The 23,660-nt window shown below is 39.9% G+C and overlaps 1 protein-coding gene across 19 annotated transcripts in view; it reads right to left on the bottom strand.

Annotated features, from left to right (window-relative positions):
* tcf7 (transcription factor 7) overlaps positions 1–23,660 on the bottom strand; it is a 77,292-nt gene that overhangs the window by 4,377 nt on the left and 49,255 nt on the right. For 2 of the 19 annotated variants that reach the window (XM_071460225.1, XM_071460227.1), the window contains exons 5-13: positions 15,668–15,755; positions 10,664–10,753; positions 8,503–8,622; positions 7,182–7,344; positions 6,560–6,667; positions 5,469–5,516; positions 4,757–4,800; positions 2,899–2,947; positions 1,496–1,568 (exon numbers count right to left, since the gene is read on the bottom strand). In XM_071460225.1, coding sequence (XP_071316326.1) covers positions 1,496–1,568; positions 2,899–2,947; positions 4,757–4,800; positions 5,469–5,516; positions 6,560–6,667; positions 7,182–7,344; positions 8,503–8,622; positions 10,664–10,753; positions 15,668–15,755 — 783 coding nt within the window. The remainder of the gene's footprint in view (positions 1–1,495; positions 1,569–2,898; positions 2,948–4,756; positions 4,801–5,468; positions 5,517–6,559; positions 6,668–7,181; positions 7,345–8,502; positions 8,623–10,663; positions 10,754–15,667; positions 15,756–23,660) is intronic. The other 17 variants (XM_071460220.1, XM_071460229.1, XM_071460221.1 and 14 more) reach the window with 11 other exon arrangements.

Below are 23,660 nucleotides of genomic sequence, written 5' to 3'. Positions count from 1 at the left end.
TTATACTAAACCCTGTCCACAAAGTTTCCTGCTTTACTTTTATAACACTGAGTATTTCAAATGTTATTCCTGCTGGCTGAGACTAACCGTGTGCTCATAGTGGGGAAACTGGGAAATTCCCAGCTTTAGTTCACAATTACAAACAAGAGAGAAACATGGTTCCAAGCATTAACTTGCAACATTTGCTGGTGAATTAGGGCTTTAGATACAATAACTTCAATATTAGGCTTGAAATATTGTATGCAAATTGGAACATTTACATATACACATAAACATATTGGTATTATTTGCTAATGCTTATGTGAGGGATGCTAAACAACATGATGTAAGATCCATCATTGTAATGGCTTCGTCTCAGATGTTCTATAAACCCCAGTGGAACGCTAACCGTATCCTGAATTTACAAGTTTCAATAAGAATCTGAATGTTTTTTACATCTAGCAATGTCTGACGTTTTGTGATTCTAACTTGTCTGAATTCATAAACCTGTCAGACAATGTGGAGGTGCCAGGAAAAAAAAAAAAAAAAAAAAGCCTCATTTCGGTGCAGTGTTGATTTCAGTTCTGTAATAAAAAGGTCAAAAAGATCAGCATTTTTTTCTGATATCACTCCTCTGACATGTACCAGATAACTGCTCTACAAACCCTTTCTGACAGCTTTTTGATTGAGTGGCATTCCCCTTTAACCACATTCACTTTACAGGACCGATATGATGCAATGCGTTGTAACAGTGTTGCAGAATCCAAACCACCTTTGACCTTTGACGAGACATTGAAAAACTGATGAAACAGGAGAAAATGACAATCTGGGTCAAGTGTTTCTTGTAACCTGTGATGCCTCGCTTAAAGTCGAAGGTATACGTTTTTGGACCTGACAAGATTACTGATCCTGGAACAGTAATCCTGACAAGAAGCCTTTATAAGCCTGATGTTACTTATTTAAAGTGATATTCCATTCAAAATTAGCAGAGAAGTAGACCATGCTGGAGGAGTAGGTTTTGATACTTTTTTTTGAACTGTGAAAATGTCTATAGTGTTTTCATTTTATTATATAACAATATATTATATAACTACATATTTATAGCTTGAAGCAAGTTAGTGACAGATGTGCATGCAGAGCTCAGTTTGGGTTTTCAAACATTTTTTTGGAGGTAGAGCTGGTCTAGAGGCAGACATAATCTCATGGGTTTGGTGGGTGGGGATTAATAACTTTATTCAGTATCTTCGCCGTGGAGCAAAACTACTGAAAAGGCTTAAAGGTAAGAGAGAAGGAACTAAATTATGACAGGTTGTGAAGGTTGTTAAATTGAGGACATTGTCGCAACCTCAAGAGCAGCTCTGCCTTTGAGAAATGTTTGAATAACTGCATCAGACAGAAATGATGAGGCGATGAACAGATGGTTAGATGGGAGGAGAGATGAGGAGTTTGCTGGATGGCAGCAGTGCGGTGCGATGGAGTGATTGGGGGAGGGGGTGTGTGAATGTTTGGTACACACCTGCAAGGACCGCACCAGTCCGTTTGTTGGTTGAGGCCGAAGCGAGCCCGGCATTTCTTAGGAGAGCCCGGGTCTGAGCACAATACACAGCATGCGCAAAACAAGAAGGAGGAAAAAAGCAAAACAGAGGAGCAGAAGAAGAGGAAGAAGAAAAAGGTTAGAGGGCAAGGACACAGAGAGGAGAGGTAAAGACAGAAGAAGAGGATAGAAGAAGAAAGAGACTTGTCAGAGCAGGGGAAGCACTGGCAGGGCAGTCCGTTCAGAGAAAGCAATCAAGTCAAACTGTTAGTAGCTGGTTACAGCAAAACATCAACAACCACCAGAATAACCACCCAACACACACAAACACACATATACACACACACCATCTTTGAACAAAAACGTCAGTCATCCTGGAAACAGGCTGTTAAGGCATACAGAGAGATACGGAGAGACTCAGAGAGGGCAGCCATGCTGTGGCATCTGTTAGTACAGGATTTTATTAGGATCGCAGCCACTGGACACAGAACAGTCTGTGTAAACGGCGTTATCTCTGGAGGAAATCCAGAAATAGGAGCTGGGCTGGATGATGCTTAGGATAAATATTAAGATTCACACCAGATGTTTTGTTGGAAATCTTGGCATTTTCTGCATTTGTTGACTCAGATTTTTAATCAGCTGCACAGTACTTGGAGTAGCGTTAGTGTTCAGGCCGATCCCTCAAATCGTACCTGCATTCATTTGTGCTTCACCATCAGTTGCTCCTTCATCAGCTGCTTGGCTTCCTGCTGACTACTAACATCTACCAATGTTTATGTTTTTCTACCAGTCTCTTTTATGAAATGCCAGAGTTGGCCTACATGCCATTTAAGATTTGCATTATTTAGCTTTGGAACTACTACTAGCTCTTCTTCTCTCACTTTGGATGCTCCGTGCTAATGCTAGTTACTGCCATAGTGTTAGCATGGACACTCACGTACAGTATGTGATCCACTGACGACATGTGGAAGACCTCCATATGTGTGCTTTCATTACTTAATCAGTCTAAGATAACAGGTGAAAACATTTCTTGATTGCCTTAATGTGTTGAAGGAAAAACGAAAACTGCTTTGACGTCTGACTGACATTTCAAACTTGAACCAGCTAAGATAAGGACATAAAGTTTTGTGCACCGGGGATTTAAATGATTGTAATTCAGGTTACGTGGAAAGCAGAGTGGGTGGGTGGTTTGACGTTAGAGACACATCCTGCCTCAAAGACACCAAGAATGTTGTGCTACACTGCGCCAACGCAAGTTCAAGCTTAACCGAATTCTTTCAAATCCTGCAGAGTTGACACTGGCTATTTGTTTCCTCACACTGAAACACGGTGTCATGGTGTCTGGCCTTAAGAGACAGAGGAAAGTTTTGCCATTGGGTGTTTACCTGTGTTGGAGTCCTGCTGCTTCTCCCTTTTTCTCCTCTTCTTCTTGCCCTGTTGAAAAAAAAATCCCACAAAAACATGAGTTTGGCTCAGCTGTTGAAATGACTGAACTGAAAGGGCTGAAAATTATTAGCAGATTTTTGACTGTAGCTGATATATCCAGTTCTCCTGGTTTGTCTCAAGCAGGATAACATACTTTGATTAGTTGTCATCCAGTCATTAGCAGAGATAATGGGACTGTGCAGCTGTTCTCTCTTTTCTTTATGAATTGATTTGTCTGGTTTGACCTCCATAAAGAATTTCTGGGTTTCTCTTTACTTTCCTCGTTAGCTTAATATGTTTGTTTACTACCCAAATGTGAAATCTCCCTTTGAGAAATCTGCACTGCATAAAAAACTGAGGTCTGATTTGAATCTATTGCAAAAGTGCAAAGTGAAGAGCAGAAAACAGGCAACCACCTTCAGTGCTTTACAAAAGCAAGAAAAAAAGCAAGAAAGATAAAGAAAATCTAAGTTACCGAGGTCATTGTAAACACCATTCATGCAAAAACCTGTGGTCAAAAGTAACACTTGAAAAAGAGATCTGAAACCCTCCAAAAATTAGCTTTAAAAAGCTAAAAGATTTTTGGATCATCTTATAAGCAGATATCGCGTTTTCATATTTGTACTCATATTTGATTGTCACCGGGCTGACTGTACTGCGTAGCTGTTGAGATAAACATCAGAGCTGTTCACACCGATCCAGTGATGGTGAGGTGAGGCTTCATATTTGGGTGAGATGAAGGATGTGGGTACAGAAATCTGCCGCCTACGCGTCAATGTCTGCCCTCCTCAGCTCGCTGTCAGCATTGTGTCTATGTGGTTACAACAACAACTCCTCTTGCAACTGCACCTCTCTGAAGCTTTATGTCTGTGGGCGTATGTGTATATGGTTGTGTCCATGTGTGTGCATATACTACATGTAGATTTTTTTTTTAGGTTTTAGTGTGTTGGAGGAGAGACCCTCCACAGCTGCGGGGGTGTTATGTGGAACTTCTTCACTTCCTGTTTTGCTAGTAGGTCCAGTGACTGTTCTGTTTTGTTTTTTTTTCTTCTCTCTTTTAACCGCAGAGGTGTTAGGGTGTGAGGAGGTTTCATAAAATACAGCAGGCAACATTTTAAGCAAAGGCTAGAAGACCCGCATGCTTGTGTATATGTCGTCATCACACATACATGTGCCCAGCAGACTCTGCTGCTTCTACACCTAAAAAGACTACACTGAAAAAACTGTGAGATGTTTCTTCTCTTTTTTTTGCATTCATGAATAACTGGTTGATTTTGGCTGCTGCTGAACTATTGCAGAATGATCACAGGTCATAAAGAGTAATGCACACTGTCATTATCATCTGACAAAGGTTAAACATGCAGTATAAAGCTGCCCTGCCCATTGCCCCTATAGTTAAATACAGCAGAAGTAAACACTACTTGTCAGTAAGTAAGCCACCAAGTGAGGATGATGTTTCGATAAAGTACTTATCATGACATTTGCCCATATGAACTAAGCAGAGTCCAGAGTTTTACGCTGCACTCAAAGCTCAATGCATGCAGCTGTAGCTGCTCCACCTATGGTTCCACACAGTTTACTAGAGCTCTGGTTTATAACATGTTCAGAACAGAGCATAAGGATGAGAAATAACTCTCCACGACAGGGTTGGGACTTTTATTTTGAAATATCTGATAATATCTCATGAAAACAGATTAAAATAAACAAAAACAAATGAAGAACGACATTAAAACTGAATCAGTGTCCTTGTTTGCGACATGATGCACTCCTTCAAACGTGACGAACGTGTTATAAACCACAGCCCAAGTGTAACCATACCCTGTGTGCCATGCCTGGCTGTGTACAGAGTTCAGCTCCGTCAGCTACAGTGGAACAAGAGTACAGCAGAGAAAAGCAGAAATAAGTTACCACTCTACCAGATATCTAACGTGACTAAAAAGCAGCCTGTTTTACAATGAAAATTTTTGATTCAGCTGGTAATAACACATTTTCTTCATCATCTTCACACATTACTTATATTACTTAAACCTGAAGTTTAAGGAAAAGAAATGACGACCACATCACTGTGAAGTGCTGTGCCAAAAGGTTGTGTTTCTGTATTTTCACACCATGTGTCATTGTTGTCTAGCTGTACTGACAAACATGAGGTGCTGTATTTTAAAGAGATTCCCATAAAAAGTAAGATAATAGGTAAATGAAAAACCAAGGCAGTGAGGCAGTGAGGCCAGCCATGCGGCCCTGCTCTCTGTTAGTTAAGCAAAACGGGTTGATTTATACCTCTGTGTGTCACAGTCGTAACCAGCGTGCAAGACATAGTATAATGGATCCATAACTGACCAATCAGACTTTCTTTTTGCAGCTGCTGTTGCCTATGTGTTGTTTGTGAGGCTGATGTGTGTGAGTCATTAAGATTTTTGGAAGGTGCATGCAAACTTTGCACAAGAGTACCCACAACCGCTTTCATGCAGCTCTTCACATATTCATTTTTTCCACCACAGAGGCATAAATCCACCATAAGACGTGTCCCTACCCAATCAGCTTTACTCTTTTCCCCTGCGACCCCGCTAAGGCCCGCCTCCTGCAAGAGTTCAACAGCAAACTGACAAGTGAGAGGCACACAGCAGCCCAGACACAGCACATACCCAAAACATTAGACTAAAATGCATGCACCACAGGTTTGATTAACCCCTGGATTCTGGGAAACTTATGTAATAAATCAATGCCATAAAAGTGTGTCCTTAGGTTTTACAACTTTTGACTGACAGGTCTGGGAATATTCATGCAGGTTGTTGAGGCAGTAGCCAGTAGGTGAAGTAAGTAATTTCTTCAGCTCTGAGATAAGAACAACAAATATAATGAAACCCAGATCTGGTTTACTGAACAGGCCCTGTTCTGTTTTTGCATCTTTCTTTTATTTACAGGGAATTGAAGCAAAGAGAAAAGAAGTCGAGTGGTTGGACTGGTTCCTGGTGTTTGTTTCATCAAATATTTTGTTCTTTCCAGAGCTTTTCACATTTGATCAGTTTCTCAGATTCAGCTCTCTTGTTCTGGGAATTGTTTAATGTCAAGCTGAGCTTTTGGTGACTGAGTCAGTGAGTGTGTCACTACTCGTGTAATAAATATTGAACAATATTATAACCTACCAATGTAGATATAGTGCTTTGGTTGCTTTTATGGACAAGATAATTAAAAGAAATTTGGATTTTTTAAATAACATTTACTGAGATATGGGCCGACAATGTAATGAAAACTTATGTTTAATATATTATGTTTATAATTTAATAGCTTTGATATAATGATTAAAAACCATACATTTTTACCAAATAATAATTATGAGATAATACAACAACATATTAGAAATCAAAAACACTACGCATATTTTTAAAAATAAATTATCAAACTATTCTACTCTAATTACATCTCTATTTGCAACAAGTTCAGTGTTATGACCATAGCAACCAAATGACTTCTTTACTCAAGAGATGGTTCCCATGACAACCCAAGTATAAAATTCATGACTTTTCCACAACTTTGCGTCACAAAGTCGGAGTGCCTCCTCGCCCCAAAACTGGAGATGAGGAGGAGGAGAAAAGAGAAGAAGCAACAACAGGAAGTCCTTACGTAGTTGTCCCTGGCAGACCAGGTCGGGTAGAGCTGCATGTGGAGTTGTCTCTCCTTCCTGGCCAACTCGTAGTACTTGGCCTGCTCCTCACGGGTCAGTGCATGCCACTGGACACACACAAAAACACACACACATGCACGCACACGTTAGAAAAAAAAGAAAAATAACAACAAAGCGTGACAGAAAACCTTAGTATTTACATCTAATCACCCCTCATTATGTCTTTATCCGTACAATCTACTAAACTGAAAAGTCTCTAAATACACTAATCAAATACTGATCAGGATCAAAATCATACACATCAGTTAAAAGCCAGTTTAAAAAGGTGTGTTTTTATCTGACATTTAAAAGAAAATACAGACATAGAGACATAGACTGTGATGAATTATGCATTCCACAAATTTTATCACATATATCTTTCGTTAGGATCCCAGAACCACCAGTCTGGGTTGTATAATCTCACCAGTATAAGCACCAGTATGTGAGGGGAACAGAGTTCACATTACTACAGTCCTCTTATGTTCCTCATGTGTGAAATTACAGACTGACCTGGAAACAGGATTTGTCTCCATTTAGTGTGTGTGTGTGTGTGTGTGTGTGTGTGTGTGTGTGTTTGCTCACCCTCCGCCCCAGAATCTGGTTGATGGCGGCGCTCTCCTTTAACGTGCACTCCGCGATGACCTTCGCCCTCATCTCCTTCATGTAGAGCATGAAGGCGTTCAGGGGTTTCTTGATGACTGGCTTCTTGGGCTCCTTCTCCCGCTTGGGCTCCACCTGCTGCTTCCTGAAGGGGAGGATGAAGGAATTTCAGAGAGTCAGAATCTTTTTGTTTTGGCAGTTTATGTACACAGGAAATTAGACTTGGTGTGTTGCTCTTACACAGTTAGACAACACAGATACATAAATCATCCATGTATCCGTTGTGTTGAGTATTGGGTTTGAATATTTGACACTGTACATCATCATCGTCTTCAGTAAAGATCAGGAACATACATCAGAGTATAAGGGCCACTGTTAGAAACTAAATTCTGAGATTTCAAGAATGAACTTTGGATATTTTGAGAAAAAAAAGTTGTTTTATGAACAAAAGTATCACCTGAAATGACTGAACAGGTAGACTGGAGGCATTTTCTAGCCGCAGCCCAATTTTCCTGTTTTTTTTCTGCTTTGGGCTATTAGCAGGATTTTAGCACTTTCACTCAGTACACAACAGACGAGTACATGAGTTTATACTGGCTACCTTTCACAGATTTTCTAGATACTCACTGAGCTTTAATCCTTAAGCAAACTTGTTTTGATGTCTGACTCGAGGAAACCAAGTCCCCTACTGTGCTCTAGTCACTGCTTCAAAACACATGTGACTCATTATCATGTAATGTTTTGCTTTCATTTTAGTGGTGCTAAAATCTCGGATAATGTGGTGCTTAATTAAAGTAAAGTTTATTTATTTATATAGCACCTTTAACAGAAAAAAAAAAATCATAAAGTGCTTTCCATCATTAACAAAATGGTCAAACTTATAATACATTTTCTCTACTTTTTTTCTCAAAACATTATGGATTCATTCTCTAAATATTGCAATTTTTATTTTGAAATATCATGAGTTTTTTTTTTTTAAATCTAATATATTTTCATCAACAGTGGCTGTTATACAGCATCACAGGAACAACTGTCAGACAGCATGAATAACAGGATTTTTCAAATCCTAAAGCCACTTCAGTGTAAATAAAAGAGGATAATGGGATGTTTAGGAAAAATACATGTAGAATTAAATGAATGTAATTCGTTTAATTGTCCTTTTGTAAATTAATTTCCATTTAAAGACTGAAGTAGCTAATTTTTTTTTTTTCCATATTGAAATCAGGATTAAAATCTCATAAAAACATTTATTAGGTAAGCGGTAATTAGCATATAGACGGTAACAAACATGAACAATACTTACACGTACATGCCCCTGTCATACTGTTCATGCTCCTGTTTGCCTGTAGGGGGCACTATGGCTGGGTGGGGGATCCCTGTAGGATGCATGCCTGAGGGGCCCAGCATCAGAGAGTGAGGGAACCTGGTGGAGGCAAAAAAAAGAGAAAAAGGAGAGAAAGGAGGAGGAAGACAGATAGACAAGAGACAGAGTGACAAAAAAAAGCCTTAGTCAGTTCAGAGAAATGCATTGAGTCAGGGACAGAGAGGACGGTGGGTGTCAAAGCAAGAGCGACAGTTTTGGTAAGCGATGAGCCTGAAAGCACGAAAAGCCTCTTGGTTGATAATCTTGGTGCTGAAAGTGATGTTATGTCAAGCTGGTGTGTGAGGGGGGACCTTTGCCTTGCTAGGGCCAACTATTGTTGAACTGTTGTTCTGTTGTTCAGTGTGACTTGATTCCTGTCTGTGTGAACACACACATTCACTGACCGACACAAAAGATCTTTAAAAGGATAAAAGGTAAAAGAGAAATGCATCTGGTGGCTGTGGTTGTTCATGGAGCTTAAAGTGTGTGACTTGGTTCCTTATTCAGTAAAGATATAAGCATTGTTCACCACTAGAGGGTGCCCTTGCCTTACTGAGATGTTGGGAGACAAGGAGAGTAGTCCCTCATATCTTGAAACACTGCCTGAGTGAATTCAGTGCACTCATAACCATCTTAGTCAGTATGCATTTTACCATCCACTAGATCCAAATCTATTCATTTAGTCTAAAAGACACAATTTGTGTGATTTTAATTCCAGATATTTGTTCCGTAAGTTTCTCAGGTGGAAAAACTAGTAGATGCTTTTATGAGTTTGTGAGAAACAAGTTTCTTTCAGCACCTTCAAATGCTCTGCAGAGAAATGGGGCAAAGTAGAGTCTGACTGACAGGAAAGCAGCAATAAGCATCAGCTGCTGGTGGCAGTCAAGTGAGCGTCAGGGTCAAATATTAAGTAAAAAATATTCATAATGTTTGTTTTAACCTGCATGGAGTAGCAGCTCATAGGTGGGGTTTACTGCACTTGACAAATTCAGGTGCTGGTAACAGAAATACAAAATTAACAACATGTATAAATAAAGACTTGTAGGTTAAGTTATGTTTATTGTAAATACAGAGGATGCATTTCCCCTGGGAGCTCAGGGTAAAGGTGTGGCATCAAAGCTCCAGACCACGTGAAAACCAAATGGATGAATGGATGGTAATTAAACATTTTGGATTCATACATTTAGAGTGAGTTTAGATAGAACTCCCCACCTATGCAGCACAGCGCAGGTCTATGACAAACCGTGTGAGAGGCTGCTGAACCCCACATGACTGAGGCCTTGTGTTTGAAACCCAGCAGACAACCTAACAAACAGGCAAAGCGCCGCAGCGAGAAAGCACCTGTCTTTTGTGAGCGCCGAGTACTTAAATCCAATGTGTGTATACAGAGAACTTTAACTGTGGTTCTAGTTCAAATGAGTCTTAAGTAAATACTGAAAACAACTAAACGTCAAACCCACAGTGGGTTCACAGGGCTCACACTAATAGGTTCAGTGCTCCTGTGTCTCCTTGGAAGAAAAGCAAACCTGCTGCATTGGACGGCATGAAAAAATCTGACAGAACATTAGCCTTTTAAATGTAGTTTTATTAGTGAGTGTTATAGGTCAGGAACGTGAAAAACAAAATATTGAAAAAGAGATAAAAGCCAGCGATAGCAATAAGGAAAAAGCAGTTAATGCCCTGACGGTACTCAAGGTGGAAAAGAGTGTGTGTGTGTGTGTGTGTGTGTGTGTGTGTGTGTGTGTGTGTGTGTGTGTGTGTGTGTGTGTATGCGTGTGTGCATATGTGCATGTCAGCTTTTTGTATTCTGCAGCAGCGGTTAGCTTGGCTCGGCTCAGTTTGCCTTGACTCGGCTTGTTTGGGCGAAACATTGAACTGGTCCTGTTTACAGCACACTGGCTGACTAATAGGACTTTTACAGCAGATGCCCAATGAAAGCTGACACAGAGAGAGAGCAGGGGTTTGCCACGGTGAGTGGAAAACTCCTGCTCAGGCATTTTAAATGTGCTATAAACAGGAGTTGATGATGCAGTGCATTGCTTGATTTTTTTTTTGTTGCTGTTGTTGTTTTTTCTGCGGTCAAACCAGCCAGCTACGGTACCTGGAGTAGGAGGAGGCGCTGGGGAGGTTGGAGGAGTAGGGCTGCCTGAATCCACAGGTGGACAGGCCAGGATAGACTGACTGGCTCTGCCTGCCACAGCACAGCAGAGGGGAGAAACGGCAACAGTTGGTGCCTTTTAGCTTTACAGGTTAAAGTTTGTTGATCCCTGTAGGGATGTTTAGCCCTGTAGGTCAGTTTAATTCTACTGTAATATTCATTTCATAAAGATCAATTAAAGAACAGTCTAAAATGACACTACTGCGATACAGAGGCACTGTTTTGTGGAGTTCAAACTGTCCATCATTCATCATCATGACGATCTTCATTTGTATTTAGAAAACTTCTTAAACAAAGATTAGTTTCCTCCCAGTTACAATGCAAGACTGAGACATACTTGCCAATTTTCTTCCCATTTTTTTTTTGTCCTGCAATGTATGTTCCATTTCTGATTATTCATAATGAATACAATCGACGTTTCTTTTGAACTTTCTTTGAGATTAAAGAGAGGCCTTCAGCCTCCTCTCTGTTAATGTCTTTTTTATCTTTATGTTCAAGTATACTGTATGTGCTAAGATGTGCAATAATATTTATTAAATTTTATAACATTTCCATGCGTATATCTTTTACACTAATGCATTTTTATGTGCAAATATGATAAAAAAATAAACTTCAGAACCAGTAAAGTGAGTGAAACCTTGTGGTTTGATGTTTCTTTGATTTTTTTTAGCCACTTCTGTGCTGCTGCTGTGATGCGTGCAAATCCCCCACAGAGAGTGCGGATCAGCTCTCTTGACAGCTGTGTGTCAATACTTAGCTTACCGGGAGCAGAAGCACACACACGCTCACACACCGCTGGGGGTCGAGGGTGGAGCTGGGCTGTAAGCAGGACCCTTTGATATGTAGAAGACCACACTTCTACCTCCTGAGAGCCAATACAACCCCCTCCCCACTTTCAACCGATTCATCCTTATGTTTCAATGTATGCTCACACATGTAACACAATCCACATCCTGCATTAAAACCACCCTTTTAATCATCATCATCATCATCATCATCGCACACACTTCCACATCTCATCCTCTTCCTCTCAACTGTATCCATTCATTAGCCACAGGAGGCAGCACTACATGTACAGTAAAGCCCAGCAACGGAGGCCCTTGCCTGGGAAGAGATCCAGAAATCACTGGGATCAGCTCCTGGAGGACCATTCATGCTATAATCCTGTTTCAACCAAGGTCACACTACAACACAGGTCAAGTGTTGTTCAGATAAAGACGGTTCAAGCTAAACAGCTGGTCTGTTTTTTTTTTTTTCTTTTCTCCAGGTGGCTGCACACACCAGGTCATCAGAATCAGTAAATCCATCGATCAATCTGACTGATTTTTGATCAACAGGCCTCATTTACAACATCATACACAAACTCTTTGCAGACAGCAGCTCTGGAGTGATGGTGACGCCACACTCAGACAGAAAAATATCTCCCATGTGAAAGGCATGGCTGCATAGAGGTATGCTGGGAATGAAATGAAAAGATAGGCACACTGCAATGTTGTCCTGGTCAGCGTCTTGTGCACTTTCTTTCTTACAGTTTTACTAGTGACAACAAAGTCGTTACATCCCTAAGTTTGAAAATGACAGTAAATGACAGAGAAAGGGGACTGACTTTTGTTTCCAACAGTAACTATTTGTACTGACACTGTAGGCCTCAAAAATATCTGCTAATATCTGTTCACTCTCCAGGTATGAATTTAAAGGTCAAATAAGCAAAAGTGACCCAAAATGTGATATTTTACTCTTTTTTTTCCTGACAGTAATTGAATCTGGTCTCTCTCAAATGGCATTTTTGGGTACACTCAATCTTCAACCTCCCGCAATTTCAGCTGCTTAACTACACATTATTTTACATTGTGATGTGTTAACATTTTTCTAAAATGGCAAGCTTTAGAAATGTAAATTCAGCTGTTTGTGTCACTCAGAGTGCCAGTATACTCCCTCAGGGTGGATCTTTTCTGAAACCCCCACCTCAACCCAAACACCTTTGTAACACAAACAATTTCTAACTGTCTGAAACCAACAATCTGACATTCACACCCATGTCATGCTGTGTGGAGGTGAAGAAAAAAAAAAAAAAAAAGACAGGCTTTGGACTTCACTCTTTTTTCATTCATTACACAATTCTGTCACATCTCATGTGAACAACTGAGTGCAACTCTATGAATGCTTTCCAGGAGAGTGTGTATGAAAATGTGTTATCCCCATATATTGAAAATGGAGCATCTCTCCTCTCTGCGACGGCCGTTTTTTACTCCACCTTCCGACACTCTGCTATCTACAATAGAAGCTTTATAACCCCCCCCCCCAGCCCTCGTTACACACAGTATTTCATAATACAACATGTTCATCAGACTCATGTTGCCACTGCAAAGCGACGTCCTTACAAACAACAGAACCAGTCACAAGTAATTCCTGATGCTGTCCTGGTCCGAGGCAACTAACCGACCAGCTGACAGACCGCGGGGGATACGTGGAGGTGGTCATGGAGGGACAGAATGTGAGACCAGGCTAATCACCAAAACAACAGGAAACAACAGTTTGACATTTAACCACTCATTTTCTCAATCTCCCCTCCTCCTCTTCCTTCAACAAAGAAGGGCTCTACAAGGGGCCAAAACAAGTAGATAATCTGGGTTAAAGCAGATTAGCTGTTAATAGTACTTGTGAAAATCCATAGAGAAGTCTTCTTGTCTGAAAAAGATAAAATGTCTGTGAATCGCAGACACGAGAATTGTCTGGGGACAGACAGCTCATCCTACAGAAACATAAAGAAAAAAAAAAAGAAGACATAAACACACATGTAAGCAAATGCACACGCAAAGTTTTAAGCCTCCTTTCCAAATCTCCGTGACATTTGATGTAAGCCTTTAACTGTTCCTGCAGGGGATTTTGTCCAGGCACAGATACAGTAGGTTGTAATAAATGGATTTGTCTTGATCCATAAATCAATGCAAGTCTGACATTAAAAGTTCACAATCAACCAGCATGACATCGTGTGCTCACAATCGACTCCGAAATGATGGAAAGCCTAAATGAAAAAGGACTGAATGTGGAGCAGATGTGGCCGTTTTAGATGCCCCACTCCGCAGAGTTTTCTACATCTCCGCTGCTGCTGCTCCGTCCCCACAGGGAACTATTGTGAAAATCAGACATCGGCTGAGAGGACTTCTGCCACTATAAACCAACACACACTGCAGTGGATACAAGCCAAACACACACACTTTATATACAGTTTTGGGGGTTTGGGGAGTTTACTGATGGCCAGAATCTACCAGGAGTCTGTCAACATTTCCCAGAATCCACCACATCTTGCGGGAGACAGCAAGTTGCATATTTAGATGTGAAGGTATTATTGTAAGCAAGACCACGATATTGCATGACTTGAGTTTTCTCCTCTGTGCGATGATTTATTGGCAACCACATCAAGCATTAAATCGCATTAAGTCTCTTTATTGATAATTTGATTTTAGTCAGTATAAACATGTACTTGGAGGACTTGATTGTAGCTAGATAGATACAGAGAGTCTATAACACAGTTTAGTAGAGTTTGTGTTAACTGGGAGTTTTTACTTATCAATACTTTGGTTGAATTTTTCATTTTAATTTTGCAGTTGTCCACATTCCTTTTGTTTAGACCAGAGGCCACAGGTTGAAGTGCAAAACACAGAGGATCAAAGGAGGAGGTTTCCATGACAGCGGGGCCTTGGGTTAGCCACTCCGACACCAGGTGAGACAGTGATGTATGCACCATTCATCTAGGTCAGAGTGTGTGTGTGTGTGTGTGTGTGTGTGTGTGTGTGTGCTTGTGTGATGCTGTGAAATGATGATGATGATGATGGTGTTTGGGAAGACTGACAGAAGAAAATTACAGCTTCGTTAGAAGTTAGTTACAGGTTAATGGTGAGAAACATGCTACAGCCGAAGCATGTTTGTAGGGCTGTGACTAATCATTGCTTTCATTATTGATTATGTTCCCAATCAATTGAATCAACTGAAATGTTGAAAATTTCCCATCACACTTTCCCAACATGTGACTGACACATTCAAATTCCTTGTCTGGTCAGGCCAACAGTTCAAAAAAACCCCAAGATAGTCAGTTTAATATTATCAAACCCAAAGAAAAGAGGCAAATATTCACATCTGAGAAGCTGGAACAAGAACATTTCTGTAACTTCTGCTTGAACTTCTGCCATTTGTGCCTCAAAAATATTGTTTTATTGAACTGTCCATGCTAACATTTTAGCAGTAACACATCATGCCATCAGGGGCAACAAGCATTTCAATACTATCCTCGTAGTAATAAAGATGAGTGCTTTTTATTATCTGTATCATCAGTTAATATGTTTTTGAAATACGTTCTGCAGTTTTTCTATCTTGTGTGATGTTTTATGAATTTCAGAAGAAAACTGCTGCACAGCAAGTTACAGCTGCTACAATCTTCTATGTCCTCCCTTTTTGATGTAGTTATTCATGTATGCTCAGCGTTAGTGTGTATCATCATTTAGGGCTGTAATTAATGCTTACTTCTTCCATTAATGATTCTTTTCTCGATCAGTTGACTAATCATTTTGTTTATAAAATATCAAAAAATGGGGAAAAAGGTACATCACAGTTTCGCAAAGTGATGCCTTCAAATTGCTTGTTTTGTCTGACCAATAGATGATGAGATATTTGGTTTACAATCATTATCAGGAAAATCTATTTAGAGACAAGAACCAGTGAATGTTAGGTAATAAAAAAACTCAAATGATTTATGAGTTATCAAAATAGTTGCAGATCAATTTTGTCCCTGTTCACTAATTGATTAATTGACTAATAGTTTCCGCCCTACAATAGATTTGGTGCGTTCCTTTGATGTGAGGGAATGAATATGACTTAGTACAAGGTCATCACAAGAACACAAAGGACTGTTTGAGTCACAGCGTGTACAGCTGTGTGTGTGAGACTCACCAGCCCATGGAGGGAGTGATCTGGCCGACGCCGCCTGGAGGGAGGGAGTAGTACCCTGAGAGGTCCTGGGACTGGTGCCTGTGAACGCCTGGAGGACACACACACACACACACACACACACACACACACACACACACACGCGCACACAATCAACACTCATTAACAACGTTTCTGTATTGCATATTGTGCCTAATAACTTTACAAGCACACACACATTTCATGAATGTTGCAATTTCTCCATATTTTTGGCTCTTTAAAACACACAGACACACACACATTAGGTCAGGTCAGTGGCCCCTGGCCCTGGCCCCGAGTCCACTGGGCAATTAGCACTATTAGTCTGGGAACCTGGTATTAAACACAAAGATGCCCTTTACACAGGTCACACACTCAGATTCCCATCCTGTCGCAGTGTGTGTCTGAGTGTGTGATTGTGTTAAAGTGTGTGTGTGTGTGTGTGTGTGTGTGTGTGAGTGTGTGAGAGGAGGAGAGAGAGAGTGTGTGTGTGTGTGTGGGACCTTCCACTGGGAGCTGATGTAACCAGTTGGTTTCACTGGTTTATTTTACACAAGTTAGGGTTCCACAGTAAAACCCACATTTCAAAAACACACACAGATACGAGTAGACACACACCCAGACATGCACACAAACAAACATTCTTCATCTCTACTTTTAGCAAAAATGTTTTCCAACAAAAGAAACACAGACAGTTTGACTCTCTGCCCTCACACAGTAAATATCCAGCCTCTCTCTGTCTCTCTCTTTGTGCCCTTCAAAGGAAGTCATTTGTCAACAGGCAGTACCTAGCACTTAGCGCGGCCCGGCTGCTAACCTGTGTTTGCAGCAGAGGAATGCTGTAGATGACTGTAATTTGGCCGCGGCTCCGGGCCTGTTTCAGGACCCCGAGCCGCCATAAATCTGGACGACAGGAATGTGAGTGAGTCAGTCAACCTGCCTCACCACTCCGATCCTTCCTCCCCTCCCTCCGTCTATCCCACCACGCCTTTCCTCCCTCTCTTCTCCCCTCCTCCTTCATCCTTCCTTACTGCCCTCCGTCCCTCCCACTATCCAGGCTCCCTAACTCCTCGTTTTTGTCCTCATTCTCACCCCTCTCTTACCTTTAACCTATCTTTTGCCTCCATCCTGTATTCCATTCCCCTGCCTTCATTACAGATCTTTCCTTCCCTTTCCCATCCTTCTTATCATCTGTTCCCAAAATGTATCAATCCCCCTGTATTCCCTCATTTGTCCTTGTCCTTTCCTCTACCTCACCTGGCTTATTTGCATCTTTGTGCTCTCTCTTTTTTTGCCTATTTGACTGCATTTGACTGCTCACCAGAAGCTATGCTGTCCTATCAACAATCAGTTATTAGTCTATCATTTCTTTTCTTCATTTATTTACTCTTCTAATAATGTGGTTGGTCCAAAAAACACAAGTTTAAGCTTAAGTTTCTTCTTTTCTAATGAAATACTCAGTGATGTGACAGGCTAACTGAGCAAAACAGCTAATATTAAATGTTATTGCTTGTAGACAATAAGACAGTAATGTTTCCTCACCAGATGTTACACGTGACTTCACTGGTATTCAAAAAGTTAAAATCTGTCAACACAAGCATGTTCATCAGACAAACATAACCAGCTGAGGGCTTCAGTGCGCTACTTTTGAGACATGTGATAAATGCATTTAAGAAGTGCTAAGACAGCACCAAAAGCCAGAAGGGACTTTTGGCGCTGTGATCCCTGCTGTAACATCTTCCCATCAGAGTTGTGCATGTGTCACAGTTACACTATGGAGGAGTTTTCTCAGCCGCGTGTATCTAACTCAGTCGCGTAAACAAGGCCCAACATATAGAGGACGCTATCAGGGTGAATTCCACTGATTGTAAAGACAGGGTTTACCCTAAAGCTGTGTTCAGACTGACAACAGCACTGTGTGACAAAACACAGACTCCTCATTCATTTACACGAGAGCAGTGTGTAGGTGCAGCGTGACCCTGAAGCAAGCAAACAAACACACACATAAAAAACAACAGCAAAAAAAGTGAAGGGACTTTTGGTTGGACAGTTTGGATGCTGTTTCTTATTGTGTTGTTCCTTGCGTTTAGTGAGCCGAAGCAAAATAAAGATTTATTCTATAATAGCAAAATATATATAGGTTCTTTGTTAAAAAGTCAAAGGAACACATCCAATCACCCGCTTGAGGGGCATGCTGTCACATGCCCCTCAACAGCCGGTGAAAGCTACAGATTACGTGTTGAGAAAACTGAAAACACAATTAGAATCTTAAATGAATTAAAATTTGAATGAATTCCGCACCTGTTTGTTATCATGTTTTATTCTCAAATGCAACGACAAAATGTTTTGAATACTTTGCTGCTCAGATTTGTGCCTCTAACTGGCTCATTTCTGTAGCAATGGTGGCCGAGGGTCATGGCTTTTGTAGTATTTTTGAGCCACGTGAAATGCTAAACTAAAAGACAGAACATGATTCTTTAGAGACAAAGCAGCACCAATTAAATCCAAAACACAAAACCTACAGGATTGTTACATTGTGAAGATAAGAAAAAGATGGCAAATGTTCCCCATTCTGTATTTGCAATATGCGAATAAAACATGCATCTCTATATCAGGTAGGACACCTTGTAGCATGTAGCATTGTGCCACTTTTACAGTTGAACTTGCAAGCATTGAAACAGAGAAAACATTTGTCGCCATGACAACTTAACAGTGCAATCTAAAATGCTCTTAAATCAGCCTTAACTAAACTTTATTGTTTCACCAATATCCTGTTCCATCACACCCAACACACCAACATGTAACATTATGTTGTATTGCCACAGGGCTACTGGGCTATGCCCTAAAGCTAGTATAGATTTTCTGTCTATGTTAATATTGTACAAGGTTAAAAGTGAACTGATAAAAATCTCTGACTCAAATCTGATGAACTTACAGAAACAGACTGCATCATTTAAATATGTATAATTATTCATAAAATTTGAAGAATACTGAAGAAAAAAAGAATTAGTAATAATGAATGTTAATGCTTTTTGAGATATTGAGATGGTGAACTTTACATCCTTTTTCGAAATCACCCCCGTTTCCTGAGATGACTGTATGACTAAACAAAACTCAAAACACAAATCCCAAACACAACCTGCTTAGGTTTTATTTTATCTGTTAATCTGTCACACTTCAACCTGATGGAAAGATGACGTTGTTTTCTGTAAGTCACGTTTTTGCTTCAGCTCTGACACTATTTGCTGTTGGGAAACGTGAAGGGGGGAAATTAGCAGAAGTAATGGGGCAGTTTTCTTTGGAATGCCCCTTTTAAAGCAGCCGTCTAATAACAACGACAGCAACTATCTCACGGTCTCCATGTTAGCGTCTCGGGAAACACTTCAAAGGGAAACCATTTGAGTCAAACCGGCTCAGCATGAGCTTGCTATCAGAATGTGTGCATGTTAAACCGAGAGTCGAGGAGCTGAAAATAGTATTCCTCCACTGATAATGTGTTGTGGTGGTTATAACCACTGAGAGTGAAAGCGTTGCAGCATCTGAGCCTTTAAATGACTTGACAACCTGACTGTGTGGTGTACATAAAAGAGCCCAAGACCAGAAGAAACTTTGTAGTGTTTTGTTACAGTAAGGACAGTAATAAGTGCTGACAAATTTTAAATTAAGTACAGGAACAAACATCAAAAGTCACAGTAATAGTACAATTCCTGTTTTTTACAGTGTAAAACTACAGATTATAAAAGCTACGTCAAATATGACTCTTCTGTATTCTTCTTCATCACGTTCACATTTGATTTACAATACACAGTTTCTCCTTTTCTCATGATTTTACGCAGAGTGACTCTGACTCACACTCTCTCCATTAAATCTACAATGTAAAAGGAAAAGATAAGACAAGCACATACAGCCATGCCGGACCTAATTAGAATTGTTTTATTATGTTGTGATTTTTACAAATAATTACTTCAGTTTTTCCTTTTCTTTTTTTTTTTTTTTTTACTTTTGATGCGTTTTTGTGCATTATGATTTTTTTCTTTGCTTTCTGCAGACAAATAAAGTTATTGTCTACTAAAGAAAATGAGACATGTAAAGACATATAAAGTATAGACTAGAACATCAAAGTAAACAAAGGGTAAAAAAGTTTTTTTTCCCCTCAATTGATTAGAAAGCAATGAATTTAAGTGAAGTTTAAAAATAAAGCTAAAAAAAACCCAATGCTTTAAAAACTGTACTTACAAAAGGAGAAAATCTTTTTTTATTTTTAGTTATCTTATTGTCAACAAACAAAATGAAAGGACCTAATCTGTCCTGCAATGCACCGAGCCCAAATGGGTCAAAAAGGGTCAAATTGGACTGTAGTTTTTAACAAACAATACACCAACATGAGTAAATTATGCATTTGTTCAGGACCGTTTTCATCTGCAGAATAATAAAATAATAATAGAATAATGCAAATTTGTCATCAAGTGAGTGGTTTTAATAGTTTTTGGACAACACAGCTCTATGGCACTGAAGAATAAGACATATCAGGCTTTGGATACAGAGACTATACACGTTTGTAAAATCAGTTCATTGTTCGTTTTGATCTTTTCAAGTGATCTGCTGATAATGTAAGAAATACAGAATACCATCAGATTTATCCTCGAATACTGTAAAAATTATCGAAAAATGCAGTGGTGATCCAAAAATCTGTTCCATTAACTGATGCATGCTATATGCAGCTAGTTACTTTGCACTCTCCGTTTTCACACGTAATATCGCAAGACCATATGAAACAACACAGCGAGTGTTAATCTTGCACATTACAGTGCGAGAGTGAGCAGACATGTTTCACTTCTGCTTTATCCAATCTATAGTTTATGCTCGAATGTCCGAGCAAACAGTCATATCTGAAAAACAGTCAAAACAATGTGGTGGTGCTCAATCAACTGTGAGCAGCTCGACTTTTCAATCACATGTTGAATGTGGTGTTATGGTTGACAGGAGACTAAACTGACTGACCAGCTGGGTGGCATGTCAGACACAAGCTGACAGGAGGGCACTACAGCCGCACAGTCGTAACAAGGAGCTATTCAATTAAAAGAAAAGCACTTTGAGCTGTATTTTGTGTATGAAAGACACTATATGAATAAAGTTTGTTTTAAATAAAACTAATAATTCTGATGATTATTATTATTATCATCATACAACTGCCTTAATACTAGAAAGTTTTAAGTTTTGCTGCTCTGGAGTTATTATTATCAACCATCATTTTATCAAACATGACATGACATAAGACTGTTTGTGACATATGTTTACATAATGTATGAAAACTATCCTATGTTGTCATTTGTCCTTCCTCTATCAAATTATCCTGATGAGAAAATTCTTCCCTTGCTGAGTGTTTTGCTCAGTGACACTTCAGCAGAGCAGATGTTTTCTGTGATGGGGATTTGAACCATTACTGCTCTGCACTGTTGTCAGAGATCACATATCAGTGAGTTTTTACTTGGCTGTGATTGAACTACTGTGGCTGCATGAGAACACAAAAACAGGAATGAAACAAAAAAAAAAAAAAAAAATGCTACCAAGCTCCCTGGTTACTATGGAAACTAGCATCCTAGCATCCCTGTCATTGTCACTGTAAGTCTCTTATTTTAAGTCTCTTGCTGTATCGGTGAGGTGATGGCGTAAAGCAGGGCTTAGGTGTGACAGCGTCTGCACCTCTACTGTCATGACTTGTAAATGCACTGCAGCTAAATTTAGAACTGGGATCAGGAAAATCTTTATTTTGCCAAAATTTCTGCAAATACTTTATTTTTTCACTGGGCTGGATTATTACGGTGCTTCTGATGCCCTCAAAGGTGAAACTGAACTAAACCATCAGCTGCAATAAATAGCTCTACTGCAGCTGCCAATTTTAGAGGAAAGTAATATAAAATGTATTATATACAGATTAAGTAGTGATACACAACACAGACAGGCTTTTATAGCTTTCACTTTCAATGAATTAAAGGGAAAATAAGGGGATTTATAAGCTGAAATACTACTAAAGGTAGTAACTTTTTTTAGGCAGTGAAAGCAGAGAGTGGGCGCAGATGGAAACAACAAAGGAAGTAAAGTGAGAATTAAGTGAGTGGTGAGCTCAAGGTGCAATAAAGGCCGTTAAAGGAAGAGTGGTTTCAACTTTGAGCAGAAATATAATAAAGACTTTAACCAAGATTCAACAAGTCTATGGTTATTTTTCTAGACTTCTAATGTGAAGACAGAGTGACTAGATAGTGACAGTACTGAGTGTGTTGAGGTAGGAAACAAATGTCTGCTGTTTTTACACTAAAAAGAAAATCATTTTTGATGGATGATACCAAAGCCTGAAACATGCTCCTTCTAAAAACAAACATGGCGCCGTGTCAGGGTTCAATATTATATGAGGTCACAAAAGTTTGATTAACAAGCACTGGCATTAAAAATCTGGAGAACACTAACATAAATAAATGCTTTTTTCATATTGTTTGAAATGAACCTGCACTTATGTCATGTGGTAAAAGTGCTGCAAACAAATAAGACTGAATGTGCTCGACACTACAGCTGAATATTTGGCCCTTGCCTCTTCTCAGTCCCTGCTGGCCACTGTTCCATATCCAGCCTCTGATATAGACCAGAGACGTCTAAACCAGTGGTTCTCAACTTACAGGTCAGGACCCCCACACAAGGGGCTGCAAAATAAATCTGAGGGGTCATGAGAGGATTAACAGACAAGGAAGGAGTTCTAGTATTTCTGCTATAAATATTTTAATTTATTTTCCTGAATGTTCTCAAGTCTTTGTACTTTTCTTGTGGATTCAATTCTTCAAAACTAAAAAATGAAATCAAATACAGAGAAACAGGAAAATCTATTTTTTCATGGGTGACAAACCAAAAAAGGTTGAGAACTGGAGATCTACACTTCAATTAAAACCTGTGGCCATTTCATATAAAAAGTTATGTATTTTCAATGAAAGATTTTTTTGATGCAACAAATCAATTAGCGAAAACTTTAACATCTCCAGTTGTACAACAAATTCTCTACATCTTGAAATCACATACTATTGCTGGGTTTTCATCTCAGTTAACTTCTACTGCAGAGACTCAGCACTAAGACCAGCCCTCTGTGCTTCCTTCACTTTCTGTCAGCAGGAACAAAACCATACCGATCCACACTGAGTTGAGCTCAATGATGTGGGAGATCAGTCCGAGGACAGAGGAGTAGATAGTTGTGGCGCAAAATGACATCACTGATGAGGTAACCCCTACCTGTGACGAGCTGATGAAGGATATGAGGAGCTGATGCGTGTGTGTGTGTGTGTGTGGAAACGTAGTCAGAATTCAGATGAGATAGTGTGTGGTTATGTGCAGCAGCCAGGTGTTAGCAGTGTGTGTGTGTGTGTGTCTTTGTCTAAGAGGTTAGAAGCAGGTGGCCCAGTCTGTCATTAAGGGCTGAGTCATGGACACACACACACACACACACACACACACACACACACACACACACACACACACACACACACACACATACACATACACATACACACACACACACACACACACACACACACACACACACAGTTACACAAAGAGTCTAGACCAGACAAGGAGAGCGTGTGTTTGTAGGAAAAGGGGGATTTCCAGACACAGCAGGCAGGAGATTGCCTGAGGTCAAACTCTAATATCTAATCAAAGCTGAGAAAAGACTTTTGTTTATCTCCTGTTTCTGTTTTTCTTCACTCTATCATTTTGCACTAAACCTCTGTCTCTACTCCCCTTTTCTCCTTTTTCTGAATAAAAGCACTTGCTTTCGTCATCATCACCAACATCACTGTCAAAAATCCTTTGATTTTCTCCTTCAGACCCTGAGTCTTTAACACAGCAGTTCCTGAGGACGACCCAGGCAGAGTTAGGGCGCTGTCAGCTGTATTCAACTGTGACTTATCTCACACTACAGTTACTATGCTGTCTAGGC

This window comes from Trachinotus anak, unplaced genomic scaffold (assembly GCF_046630095.1).
Source record: "Trachinotus anak isolate AG129_WGS33_773 ecotype Australia unplaced genomic scaffold, CSIRO_AGI_Tana_v1 ptg000024l, whole genome shotgun sequence".
Lineage (NCBI taxonomy): Eukaryota > Metazoa > Chordata > Actinopteri > Carangiformes > Carangidae > Trachinotus > Trachinotus anak.
The sequence above is the reverse complement of the archived record's forward strand: the minus strand, read 5'-3'. Positions and strand labels throughout refer to the sequence as shown.